Source organism: Manacus candei, unplaced genomic scaffold (genome assembly GCF_025592945.1).
Source record: "Manacus candei isolate 608988 ecotype Guabito, Panama unplaced genomic scaffold, ASM2559294v1 h1tg000086l, whole genome shotgun sequence".
In the NCBI taxonomy this organism is placed as follows: domain Eukaryota; kingdom Metazoa; phylum Chordata; class Aves; order Passeriformes; family Pipridae; genus Manacus; species Manacus candei.
Genome location: NW_026138134.1, coordinates 1539359 through 1553245, shown reverse-complemented (window position 1 = coordinate 1553245; position 13887 = coordinate 1539359). Strand labels below are relative to the sequence as shown.

At 48.5% G+C, this 13887-nt stretch overlaps 1 protein-coding gene across 5 annotated transcripts in view; it reads left to right on the top strand.

The window, feature by feature from the left end:
* Positions 1-8552, top strand: part of FLI1 (Fli-1 proto-oncogene, ETS transcription factor) — a 106559-nt gene extending 98007 nt beyond the window's left edge. For all 5 annotated transcript variants that reach the window (XM_051812451.1, XM_051812450.1, XM_051812452.1 and 2 more), the window contains 3 exons: positions 3219-3281; positions 4977-5024; positions 5987-8552. In XM_051812451.1, coding sequence (XP_051668411.1) covers positions 3219-3281; positions 4977-5024; positions 5987-6516 — 641 coding nt within the window. In that variant the 3' untranslated portion in view covers positions 6517-8552. The remainder of the gene's footprint in view (positions 1-3218; positions 3282-4976; positions 5025-5986) is intronic.
* Positions 8553-13887: the final 5335 nt, after the last annotated feature.

Genomic DNA, 13887 nt, shown 5'->3' with positions numbered 1-13887 from the left:
TTTCTGGGGACAGGGATCACTGCTGGGGACAGAGATCACTGCTGGGGACAGGGATCACTGCTGGGGACAGGGATCACTGCTGGGAACAGAGATCACTGCTGGGGACAGAGATCACTGCTGGGGACAGGGATCCCTGCTGGGGACAAGGATCACTGCTGGGAACAGGGATCACTGCTGGGGACAGGGATCACTGCTGGGAACAGGGATCATTTCTGGGGACAGGGATCACTGCTGGGGACAGAGATCACTGCTGGGGACAGGGATCACTGCTGGGGACAGGGATCATTTCTGGGGACAGGGATCACTGCTGGGGACAGGGATCACTGCTGGGAACAGAGATCACTGCTGGGAACAGAGATCACTGCTGGGGACAGGGATCACTGCTGGGGACAGGGATCCCTTTGGGAACAGGGTTCCATTCTGGGACAGGGAACCCTTCTGGGGACAGGGATCTCTTGTGTGATCAGGGATCCCTTCTGGGGGGCAGAGCTCTCTTCTGGGACAAGGATCCCTTCTTGGAGAGGGATCCCTTCGGGAACAGGGATCCCTTGTGTGATCAGGGATCCCTTCTGGGGACAGGGAACACTTCTGGGACAGGAATTCCTTCTGGGACAAGGATCCCTTCTGGGATCAGGGCTCCCTTCTGGGACAGCGTGGCTGGGGCTGTCCCCTCCCTCTTCCCGGGCTGTCCCATCCCACTCTTTGTCCCCGGCTGGAACCGTAGCGGTTTGTTTTTCAGTCTGATCTATTTGCAGTGGGGTTTGTGGTTTCTGCAAAAAGGGAAAAAAACAAATAATTAAAACAAAAATAAAACCGGGCAGATTACACGAGCTCTGTTTCCCCCCACTCCCCTCTCTCCCCTCCTCCTCTTTCTCCCCTCCCTCCCCTTCCCTCCGTGTTTTCCTTTCCATGCCAATAACCAGAGGGCTGGAATTTCAAAGCTGCAGCGGCTTTCCCAGCGCCGGCAGGAATGTGCAAGTGCCTGGGATGTATCCACAGGGAGCTGTGCAGTCCTGTCCTGCTGTGCCCTGGGATGTATCCACAGGGAGCTGTGCAGCCCTGCCGTGCCCTGGGATGTATCCACAGGGAGCTGTGCAGCCCTGCCGTGCCCTGGGATGTATCCACAGGGAGCTGTGCAGCCCTGCCGTGCCCTGGGATGTATCCACAGGGAGCTGTGCAGCCCTGCTGTGTCCTGGGATGTATCCACAGGGAGCTGTGCAGCCCTGCTGCCCCTGGGATGTATCCACAGGGAGCTGTGCAGTCCTGTCCTGCCGTGCCCTGGGATTTATCCACAGGGAGCTGTGCAGTCCTGCTGCCCCTGGGATTTATCCACAGGGAGCTGTGCAGTCCTGCTGCCCCTGGGATTTATCCACAGGGAGCTGTGCAGCCCGACGGGCACAGCAGGGGCAGAGGGGCACTTGGAATGTCACTTGGGAAGACGCTTTTCCACCTTTTCCCTCTCCTAAAAATAACCTCCTTATTGTGCCTCGAGTCTTCAGCCTCCCTGGATTGAAAATCCCCTTTTCATCCTCCTTTTCATCATCATTTCATCCTCCTTTTCTGTCCCTGGTCTTCTGAATCTTGGGATAAAAGAAGGTGGATCTGCTTTTGGATGGGATGAGTCACACTCTGAATTCCATTGGGTGCCATGACTGGACTTCAAGATCAGGCTCAAGAACTTCCCAAACAATCCCAACTCTATTTACACCCCTATTTACACCCCCTTGTCTTTGTGAGGGGCCCAGGGGAGCACAGGGGATATGGGAGAGACAAAAATACAGACCTACAGGATTCCAAGCCAGTTGGGACCATGATCCCAAGCCAGATTCTTGCAAGGTTTTTCTGGGAAAAAGTGATTTCAGCCCTCTGTGCCTGTTGTCTTTCACAAGTAGGTCCCTCCTCTGCAGTCAGGAGAGCAGGATGGGGCAGTAATGTGAGTTCTGGCCTCTCCAAAAGTAAATTGTCCCAATGGGGATCACAAATTGTGCAATGGAAGATCAAAATGAGGTGGTGGGAGAAGATGGGCATGGATGGCTTGTGTTGGGAGCACCAGAAAGGTGGAAAATTCAGGGACAGTCAGTAAGATAAGAGCTGGAATTATGTTATGGAGAAAAATAGAAACAGACCCCACTATTTTTATCACTGAATCGTGTATTAAAGGTGAGAGCAGAAACCTCTGATATTTGCAGGATTTGATCAAGGGACCAGGAGCAAATCCTGTGTACAGACCCCGTGTTACCACCCACCTGTATTGTGGGGTGATGCTTTTAGGGGCAGACATGGACCATTTGGGCAGACCTGAGAGTTTCTTACAACTTTCCAGAAAGCAAAACTCCAGGCAGAGTCCAGCAGGCAGAGAGGGCCCCCCTGCACAAGCCCTGCTCACACACTGCTCTTGCTCTCGCTGGGTTTAGAGTGTCCTGGAATTCCCAGTCATCAGAAATATCAGTCCCTTGTCCCTAAAAACTGTGTGTTAGCTGCATATCCAGCTGACACAGCCACGCTGCCCCGTTTCCACTCCTGTTTCCCTGTGCAGCCCTCCAAAGTGGGCACATTTCCCACTCAACAAGATACTACTGGCTGTAAATAAACATGGCAGAGCCCAGCTGACAGATCACACTGCCTTCACTTTGCAGCTTTCTGAGCTATGCAAACCCTAAAGAAACTTCAATTTATTTTTTTCTATAAACCTTAATTTTTTTGGCCTAAGAGTCTTGCTTAAAAAAAAAAAGAACTTGCATTTGCAAAAAATGTGGAAAAATGTTCCAACATGGAAGGAGGTCAGAATTTACACATTTCGAAAAATCCAATTTTCTGCTTACAACATGGGTGCAAACTAGAGAATGGAAGTTAAAAGAATGGAAGTTAAGTTGCAATGACAGACAGAAAGTTAATAAAGTATCTACATAGTATTTTCCTTGTCTCGCTGCATCTTTAGGATATTAATAAATATCAATAATAATTATATATATAAATATCTGTAATAACAATATTTTTCTTGCCTCATCTGCGTATTTTCACTTCACAGTAAAATTTTTAATTTCTAGTGAAATCTCTAAACTTTATAGTGCAATTTCAAAAATATCAGCCCTTAGGCTTAGGAAACCTTTCCCTCCCAGCCAGTTTATTCCTGTTTGATGTGTCTTGTACTTGCCTGTCCTCTGTTCATTCCTCCCCTGCTGTCCTGGTACAAACAAGCTCTTTCTCTGTCTCCCCAGGCCCTCCTGTCGCAGGGACACAAAATGTGAACAAGACAACGGAGCAGCAGCGGCCCCAGCCAGGTGAGTGTTGGCTTTGTGCCTCTGGAGCACCTGGGGTGGTCCCACACTGGGGGGATAAATGTGCCAGAGGCAGACCCAGCCGTGGGTTTGGACACTAAAATATAAGGAAGATCTAAAGCTCCAAGAGAGTGTCCAAAGGAGGCAATGAAGGTGGGGAAGGGCCTTGGTTTGAAGCCGTGTGAGGACACTGAGGGCACTTGGTGTGTTCAGCTGGAGGAGACTGAGGGGAGACCTCAGTGCAGTTCCAACTGCCTGGGCAGGGGCAGAGGAGGGGCAGGGACTGAGCTCTGCTCTGGGGGGACCAGGGACAGCAGCCAGGGAATGGCTGGAGCTGTGTCAGGGCAGGCTCAGGTTGGATCTCAGCCAAAGGTTCTTCCCCCAGAGGCTGGTTGGGCACTGCCCAGGCTCCCCAGGGCAGTGGGCACAGCCCCAAGGCTGCCAGAGCTCCAGGAGGGTTTGGCTGATCTTCTGGGGCACAGGGGGTGACTCTTGGGGCTGGGCCTGTGCAGGGCTGAGGGTTGGACTGGATGGTCCTTGTGGGTCCCTTCCAACATTCTGTGACTCTGTGCCAAGCTGGCAGAGCCTCCCAGGGAGGCCTCAAGGCAGTGACTCCACAGGGTCAGTGACTGTTCCAAAGGGTTTTTGGTTTGCTGCTCTGTCCTTCCACGTGCCAAAGGAACATCCTTGTGCCACCCCAGCCACTGTGGCTCCTCGCCTTGGCTCATCCCCTCTGGCTCATCCCAAGGCTGTGGAGCAGGTGTGGGGCTGTGCCAACCCGTCCCCTCCTCACCTCGGGCGCAGCTGTGCCCATGGAAGTGTCTCCAGACAGACCCACCGGGGCTTCCTCCGTCCCAAACCACCCCGAGCCAAAGGAGATGAGCAGACCCCGCTGGGCAGGGAGCACTGCAGTTCCTGCTGCTGCCCCAGGTCCTTTGAAAGGCTCAGCACCCCCTGCCCTGCCCTGCACAGCTGCTTTCCATCCCCCTGCTTTATTTCAGGGGGTTGGTGCTTTTGGCATCGATTCAATCCACCAGCAAACACTTCAGACCCAAATCACCAAAACCAGAGACAGGCAAAGGAGAAGTGCAGAGATTAGGGCTGAGGAGGCCCCACGAAAAGGGAAGGAATTTACTCCTAATAAATACTTTGTGGGGTTTTCAAGAAACACTCAGCCTCACTGGAGCCAGGGACAAACTCCTGGTACTCTCATTTGTCCAATGCTCTGTTTGCTTCAGAAAGGGAGAGTTGGGGGAATGTTCCATGGACCTCAGAGGGCAGCAAGCTCAGCTGCTAACAAGTGAATCTGAGAATCTCATCTGCTGTCCAGCTCTTTTTATTAGGAGAAATATATTTTACCCTGATTTGTTATTTTCTACTATCCCACAGTGGTTTTTTCCATGTTTCATGTTTTCTAGTTGACACATCAGTGTAGGGTATGTCCAGAGGGATTACAGACTGGGAAAGCAGGCTGAGACCAGTGCCACAAACCCTGTGCCATTTTGGATTCCAGAAATAATTGGTGGTTGTTTGATAAGAAAGAAAGAAAGAAGGAGCACATTGGGTCTGTTCCAGGCCCTGGGAGAAGGGGCAGAAAGAGTCAAGAAAGAAGATGAAAATTTGGTTTCTGGAATAATGAACTGTTGTTTCTTTTTGGTGAAACGTTTTTTAAAGTCAGTTTGCTGGGTGTTTTTTTAGATCCCTATCAAGTCCTGGGGCCCACCAGCAGCCGCCTTGCCAATCCAGGTGAGTTCATTTTACCTTTCAGACCCTCATCATCAAAGGGGGCAGATTTCCTGCTGACCTGCTGCTCCAGGATGGATGAGCAGCTGCTGTCCCTCTAGTTGGGGTGAGCTGTGAGAGCCACTGAGCTCAGTAACTGTGCCCCCACAAGGGTTTTTGCAAAAACTCTTACAGAAAAGTGAGGGAAATGGTGCAACATCATCTTTGTCAGGACAAAATCACCATCCTGAATGTTCTTACCCAAACCCAGTATTCCTTAAATAGAGTTTTATAGGGGACTTAAGTGCTGGTCTCTCAGATTTGCAGTACAGGTTAATGTTTCGCTGTCTGCTGTGGATGAAATGAATGAAGGCACAAAATATCTCTGAAATTGCCTGTGTAATAACTGTTATCTGCAGGAAATAATCCTTGAGTTTGGGGAATGAGACCTGGAGTAAATCTTGTTTGATTTGACCAAACTGAAACACATGGAATGTTTGTAAGAAAACATCCTCAAAATGCTCGTAACTTGTATAAGCACAGCGAGAAAAACCAGGGGACCTTTACTCTAGGGTAGAAATAATCTCATGTAACTCAGGTCACCAACTGGAAAGGAAACTGGAGGTATCCAAAACAATATCCCTGGCAAACAGTGAGCAGTGCAGAGCTGAAATCTCCCTGTTAACCTGCCAGTGAAAAGCTCTGCAGCGCAGTGTGCTCGGCAAAAACCCTGTTTATGAACAGCCCGAAGATTTTAAGGCCAAAGGCGCCCATTATGAAATCTAATCTGACCTCAAACCCGGGAGCAGAACAAAGGGTTGACTAACTTGTTTGCTGGGAACAGTTTATCCATTGCTACGCAAGCCCTTCCAGGGCTGGAGGAGCCGTTCCCAGCAAAGGTCGAGATAGTCCTTCTGTTTCCTGCCTTTGTCCGCGCCGGGGCAGGAAGCGGCGGCTCATTTCCTCTCCCCCCGGCTGTGTCACAGGGAGCGGGCAGATCCAGCTGTGGCAGTTCCTCCTGGAGCTGCTGTCGGACAGTTCCAACGCCAGCTGCATCACGTGGGAGGGCACCAACGGGGAGTTCAAGATGACGGACCCTGACGAGGTGGCACGGCGCTGGGGCGAGCGCAAGAGCAAACCCAACATGAACTACGACAAGCTGAGCCGGGCCCTGCGATACTACTACGACAAGAACATTATGACCAAGGTGCACGGCAAGAGGTATGCCTACAAATTTGACTTTCACGGCATCGCCCAGGCCCTGCAGCCTCACCCCACCGAGTCCTCCATGTACAAGTACCCGTCGGATCTGTCCTACATGCCGTCGTACCACGCCCACCAGCAGAAGGTGAACTTTGTGCCCCCACACCCTTCTTCCATGCCTGTCACGTCATCCAGTTTCTTTGGAGCGGCCTCACCCTATTGGACCTCCCCTGCAGGAAGCATTTACCCGAACCCCAACGTGCCCCGCCACCCCAACGCCCACGTCACACCTCACCTGGGCAGCTATTACTAAGTGCTCTCAGCTCCACGGGGCCTTCACGAGTCTGGTTGGACTTTTTCTTTACTTCTGGGATTTTTATGGGTTTTTTGGGGGACCCTCAATGGATAATTGTGGCCTTTCTGGTGAAGAATTAAAACTGGATATTGGTTATTTCTGGACCAAACCTTTTACTTTTGTAACTTTGCCTCTTGTGTCTTGAACTGAGAGAGATGGAGAGATGGAGAGACGCTTCTGTGGGCCAGTACTCTGCATTTCCTTGGGGTTTGATGCTTGTGTCCTCTGTAGGAAGTGACAATGAAGATTGTTCACCATTACCTGGAAAGATTCTTAGAGAAATTTTCAAGGATTCAAAGGCTTTTGACAAGACATAGATCCACCAGTGGGTCGTAGGAAAGGATGACTACCTGGGTTTTTCTCTCACTGTGGAGCACGTAGGCAATCTGACTGTTAAGTGGAGGACACTGGGCTGCAGGGGACCACAACTGGAATCTTAGCTTTAAGGCAGATGAGGATTTTTTTTCACCCAACTGGAAATTAAATATATATATATATATATTCATATATATATATGTACATGTATATTTTAAGAAGTAAAGGGCATTGAAGGAACTTTTCTAGAGTGTACAACTCCATTAGAATGTGTCTTAACTCCAGAAACATCAGAAACCAGAACCAAACGTGCCGTGGTGTCAAGCACAGACATTCCTTGAAAGCAGAATGAAGTGAAATAAATGACAGCAGGTCCCCGGGCGGTGCCAGAGCCCGAGGGGCCTCTCGATGTAGCGATTCGCGAACGCTGTGCGTTTGTCAGACCGTCGTCCAAAGGGTCAACAAACCAAGGCAAATTACTGTATAAATTATGCAGAGTTATTTTTCCCTATATCTCACAGTTTTAAAAAAGAAAGAGTAAATAAAACGAGTTGACCTCGGTCACAAATGCAGGTTTGTTTTTTTTTTTACTGCCAGCTTGGTCTGTTTTTGTTTTATTTTTTTTAATGTAATTTGTACATCTTTTCAATCTGTACATTTGGGCTGTAGCTTTGTACTTTTTGCTAAAAAAAAAGAAATAAAAAATAAGACATGAGTAATGTATCTGTTGGAGATAGCCTTGATCCTGCAATTGGATCCATAATTGACCCCAAAGTTGCCAGAAACCTTCCAGATCACCCTGAGTTTGTCTAGAGTAGAGTATCTTCTCATATTAATCTGTTGTAGTTGTCTGCAAATTAACTCCACTTCGCTCACATGTTTGCATTGAAGCTGATTGAAAACATGCACAACATTTTTAAAGCATATTTAAATATTTTGTGATTGTTTTTCACCAAAATCTTTAACTTCGGGAAGATCTTAACCACTTCATCAATAAAATTATCAACCACCTCCTTTTTGATGCCTCCTGTCGGGGCTTTTCCTTGAAATTTGAAACATTCCCAAGTTGTCAGCCATCTCTAGTCTTGCACATGTTAATTTGATGGTTTGGTGCCATAAACAGAGGGTGAACCACAAATATTTGGGTTTTAGAACAGATGTCTGGGGGGTGAGATTTACATGTAGAACCAATTAAATGACTTGTATTAACTGGCAACCAATTAACAGGATCACAACTATCTAATCTAGTCTAGACACAACCTCTGGGGCTCTGTGTGGGGGCAAGGTCTGGTCCATGTGCATCCGATTGCAGGAGGGTCTGAACCCAGAGCTCTGGAGTCTGCTCAGAACTTTGAACAGAAGCACTGATGCCATTATTTAACAAAGTGGAAAAAGAAGATCAAGCTAATCCCTTTAGGTCTTAGTGCTCTCGGGGTGTTTATAAGTAACATTACTGCAATAATCGCAAAATTGAAGTATTTGAAGAAATTACCCATGGAAATGGGGCTTTTGCTACTATATATATGCAATGTACTTTTTTGGATATTAAAATATATATAATTTTGCAAGCTATCTTGGTGGGGTTTTTTTAAATGTATTAATGTTACAATGAAACAGTTGTATGAAGAAGATGATGTAAAAAAAAATGTGACAAAATAAATGGTGGTTTTCTTCTCTAAGCCATCACATTGTCCCACTCTCTCCCTCCCCTCTGATACCTGCAGATGAAGCATGAACTTGATATTGAATTTAACTAAAAAGGAAAACAAAGCAGCTGCACAGCAGTGGCAATCAATCCTTATCACTAAAAAATGTATAGTATTAGTTGTATATTATTATAGTATTACTTACAGTATTTATAGTATAAGTGTTGACCGTTTATTCCAGAAAACCTGTATCTGTGGAGCCAGTGTTGGTTGGACCTAATTTAGTTACTGAGGTGTCTAAAACCCAGGCTCCAGCTTTTGCCCATGGAGAGAGAAGGTGGAAGAGCAGCCCAGGCTCAGGGCAGTGTTTGGCAGGAGGATGTGGCAGAGCAGGAGCAGCCCCTGTTCCCGTGTCCCGGGGGTGGGATCCCGGTGCCAGGACGTGTCCCGGGGGTGGGATCCCGGTGCCAGGACGTGTCCCGGGGGTGGGATCCCGGTGCCAGGACGTGTCCCGGGGTGGGATCCCGGTGCCAGGACGCGTCCCGGGGGTGGGATCCCGGTGCCAGGACGTGTCCCGGGGTGGGATCCCGGTGCCAGGACGTGTCCCGGGGGTGGGATCCCGGTGCCAGGACGTGTCCCGGGGGTGGGATCCCGGTGCCAGGACGGGCTCCCACCGCTGGCCGGTGGCTCCTGGGTGCTCCAGGCTCTGGCAGGAACGCCTGTGCGACCGTCCTGCTGTCTGCTCGTGCTTCCCACCTCTCCCCAAGCCCCAGGGAAAGCCAAAGCATTCCTGAGGTGGAGGCTGCAAAAACAAGCCCTGCCAAGGAATCTTCTGGTTGTGGATAAAGGTCAGGCCCAGGCACTTCCTGCACCCCGCAGACACACGGGGGGCCTGAGAGATATGGGGCTCTCGCTGCAGGTTTGATAAACCCTCAGGAGCCCGGGGCTGCTCGAGCTCAGCATTTCCTTCCTCCAGCAGCCCTTTGTTGCCGAGCCCTGAGCAGTGACGTGATCAGCTCCGAAAAAGAGCAACTCCAACCAGCACAGAGCTGCTCCCTCGCTGCAGTCGAGCCCCGTTGCTCAACTGAGTCACAAGAGCGAGTGGTTTGGTGCTTATCTCCATTGTTTTTCACTTCTGCACTATCAAGATTAATTCTGGCTGCGCATCACCAGTGTTTTATTTCGATGCTTGTGCCTGCCCTCCTGCCAGTAATAGGAAAATCAGGAGATGAGATTGCACAAAAATGTCTAAAGGCAGAGTCTGGAGGTTATCAGAGTGCAAAGATGGCCTTGATAGCAAAATTTGGCCAGTGGGAACTTTGGTGAAAGAGAAAAGATGCTTGAAAATAACAAACAATATAAGAAGTATCTGTTTCTGGCTCTCAGCATCTTAAAGGAGCCCAGACTGAGGGTGAAGGGGATCAGCAGCATCACAACTCGTGTCCTCGCTGTCTCCTTCACCTTCTCTCCAGGGTACTGTCTGACATTAATCTTTGCTAGTATTTGCTAATACTTAGCTTTAGATATTAATATTTGTTACTATTTGCTAATATTTAGCTTCAGATAAATTCTGCCCCCCACTGCAGGCTGTGTTCCCACAGACATCTCACACCCCAGTGCCAACAACCTCACACCATTGGGGCACTTCCCAGGCACCTTTCACAGCATTTCCATAAGATCTTGATAGTTGACATTCCTCAAGAACAAATAACAACCTAGAGATTGGAATAGGCCATTTGTACCCCCCAAACCAGCCCGACTTTGCCAGGTTGGAGGTTCCAGGGGTGATAACTGGGGGATGTCCCCTCCCACCTCAAGTTTCTGGGGCACACTGAGAGCAAACAAACAAGGAACTGGGCAGCACTAAAGCTACTTTTTGCTTTTCCCAGAGGGACAAGGCAGAAGGAGTTCAAGTATTTCAAGCTTAAATGAGAAAGTTTACCAAACAGATGGTTGGGATCACATGGTTGTGAGCTGTGAGTCAACAGGGACAGAAGAAAATCTTCTCTCCATGGAAGTTCAGGATTCAGACCTCATCAGGAAACCCAGCTCCCACTGCAATCAGGGGTGATTTGCCTGTTAATGCCCAGCAATCTGATATTCCCCAGGATCTCTGTCCTACCCCCAAGCTCAAGCACTGAATGGGATCGAGCTTAAACCTGCCAAACTACAATTTCCTTGGCATCCCACCTTCTATAAATAGGTATTGCAGCTTGTATGTCAGGTAGAATCAGTGATGGCTTTACAGGCCCAGAGCTGCAGCTCCCTCAGCTGGGATCTGGGTGCTGGTTCCCCTGTTTGAGATGTACCTGCCTCAGTGTGTGCATCAGAAAAGGCAGAACAAGGGGGTTCTTCTACTGCTTCATTACAGCCAGCAGGTTCAGAACCTGTTTTGAACTGTATCTTGAAGAAGGTTTTATCCCCACTGCTGAGAGTCTGGAGGATGGAGCTCCAGCTGAAGCACTTGGTGGATGCTCTAAACCAGGAGATGATAAATCCTTCTGGAGTCAGGCACCTGAGTCCCATCCATTCTATTCTATTCTATTCTACTCTATTCTATTTTATTCTATTCTTTCCTGTTCTATTCTATTCTATTCTATTCTATTCTATTCTATTCTATTCTACTCTATTCCTATTCTATTCCTATTCCTATTCCTATTCCTATTCCTATTCCTATTCCTATTCCTATTCCTATTCCTATTCCTATTCTTATTCCTATTCCTATTCCTATTCCTATTCCTATTCCTATTCCTATTCTATTCTATTTTATCTCTCTTCCTATTCTATTCTATTCTATTCTATCTCTATTCCTATTCCTATTCTATTCCAAAGAACCCACCCCTTTACACACAAGTCGCCTCCTGCTTTATATACCTAAAAATTGTATTTCAAACCTAAGCATGAATTTCCAAACAACTGCAGGTTCCCAATACTATCTCAAGGGAGAGGGATTTCCCTGTGCTGAGACCTTCCCTCAGACATTTCTCACCCTGGTGCCCAACAAGTGCAGTGCAGCCCTAATGAGACATTAATTATGGGGGAACTGTGCCATAACTTCTGTTGGTGCAAACATTGAATGGGAAGCTGGACTTGCCCAGCAGTGTTTCATACACATCCATGGCAGTAAATGACTGTTCCTGAAGCTCTGCACCAAAAGCAGGGATGAACCAGCTGCTGTTTCCCAGCTCTGTGTCCCAAGGAAAGAGCCATCAGTCTGTAAACTCTGGGTTAAGGGAGCCAGCTTCACTTTATTATCCTATTACAATAATAGAGTTTTTACAGCCTGCTTTGCTGTGCTGATCCAGTATTTTTAATAACTTCAGTGAAATTAGTTTGTGATTTCAGCCTGACAAAGTAGGTTCTCCCACATCAAACTGAGCGTTGCTGCATTTGGTGTTAATTAGAGCTGCAGTCTAGAGGCACATCAGGGGCTGGGGTTTATAAATTCACTTCAAAGACTCTATTTGTATATTTTTGCACAATACCCAGCATAACACACACATGAAAATTTTCATCTGTGAAAGCAGAACTCATTGCAAATAAAGCTCAGACTTTTCTGTCACATTAGAAGAGAATTGAGACCTCTGGTTAAGGCCACGTGAGGAGTGACAACATGTAATTTAGCTTGTGTGTTTGGAATTGTTCATCTCCAGAGGTAGAAATCCCTGTACATAAAGCTCAGATTCTTCTGTTGCATCAGAAGAGAGTTAGAAATCCTAGGAAAAATTCAACTCCTTTTATTCTAAGTTGCAGCTGCTGCAGGAGGATGAACACCGGGGACTCTGCAATTTGGTGAACAGTGATTTCACCACAGGAGCTGCTTCTTCCTTTCCAGGAACTGCTGCAAACCTGTTATTTGCTTTGGCTTTTCCTTAACTTTCTGTCTCCTGGAGCTGTAAAGTCTGACATTGGATGCACTTCACCTTCCCTGCTGCTGCAAATCCCGTGCACACTCCAGAGGAGTCTCCTGTGCTGGCAGACCATAGACCTCTGCGGCTCTTGGGAGCACCAGGTTGGTTTTCCATGGGGTGGCTGGAGGGGGTTTTGCTATGAGTGTTGGCAGAGGGTTCCTGTAATTACCTGAACACCATCCTTGGGCTTTCTGTCACCCTCAGGATGGTGTATAATGTATATATATTACATATGTACACTTGTCCCATCCCTGGAAGTGTCCAAGGCCGTGTTGGATGGGGCTTGGAGTAACCTGGGATAGTAGGAGATGTCCCTGCACATGGCAGGGGGTGGAATGAGATGGGCTTTAAGGTCCCTTCCACCCCAAACCACTCTATGATTTTATATATTATATATAGATATACATTAAAATAGTATATTGTAGTGTTAAGTCAAATAAGAGGAGGTTCAGTCTGGGGTAGATGTTGTTGTGCAGGGTTTAAAATGTCCCTTAAGCAGCTCCCTAAAATCCCCAGCCAGACCCTCCAAGCTCTGTGGACACAGGGGTACCAGCATCCTGCCCTTGCTGTGGGAATTTGGGGAGCAGCATCTTGCTCTGGGTGGGGTGGGGGCAGGGAGGAGTGGGGGTGCTCCAATGGAAGCTGTCCCTGTCCATGGCATGGAATGGGATGAGCTTTAAGGTCCCTCCCAGCCCAACCCATTCCACGACCCAGAGCAGTGCTGTTGGATCTCCCGGCACTGCAGCACTGAGGGAGGTGAGCTGGGCTCCCAGAGCCATCTCGGGTGATGTGAGGGCTCTACAGACACAGTGGGGGGGACTCCTTGCTGTGTGCCAGCTCTGCCCTGTGCCAGGGGCAATCCCAAAGCACGGGCACTTTGGGCACTGCTGCAGAACCACCCCGGAGCAATGCCTTGAGGCCTTCCTGGGGTGGCCTGAGGCAGAACTGCAGAATAATAAAGGTTGCAAAAGACCCTCAAGATGATTAGATCCAGCCATTAACCCAGAACCACCGTGGTGTTGGATTTTTTACAGCTGGGGAAACTGAGGCACAAAGGAGGGAGCAGGGACTGGTCTGAAGTCACAGAGCAGAATTCCAGGTGGAATACGGGTCTCTCCAGATGCAGCCTTGCCTTTCCTAATCCACCCACCACCACAGACTCTGTTTGAGGTGCTGTTGCAGCCCGAGTTTTACAGCCCCAGCCCTCCACTTACACATCACCTCCAAGTTCACTGCACCGAATTAAGTCTCCCAACACTTCTGTGAAGGGGCTAAATACATCCAGCTTGCACAACCCGTGCCAAAAACAAGTCACTAAATGCATTGAACTCCGTGTCATAAAATAAGGAACAGTCCCAATAAATTCCTGCTTTGCCTTTCAAGGTTGCCGTGGAATTCAGGCCGTGCCGAGCTGGGAGCGGCTGATCCGCAGGTGAGCGCTGCCATCCTGTGGCTGC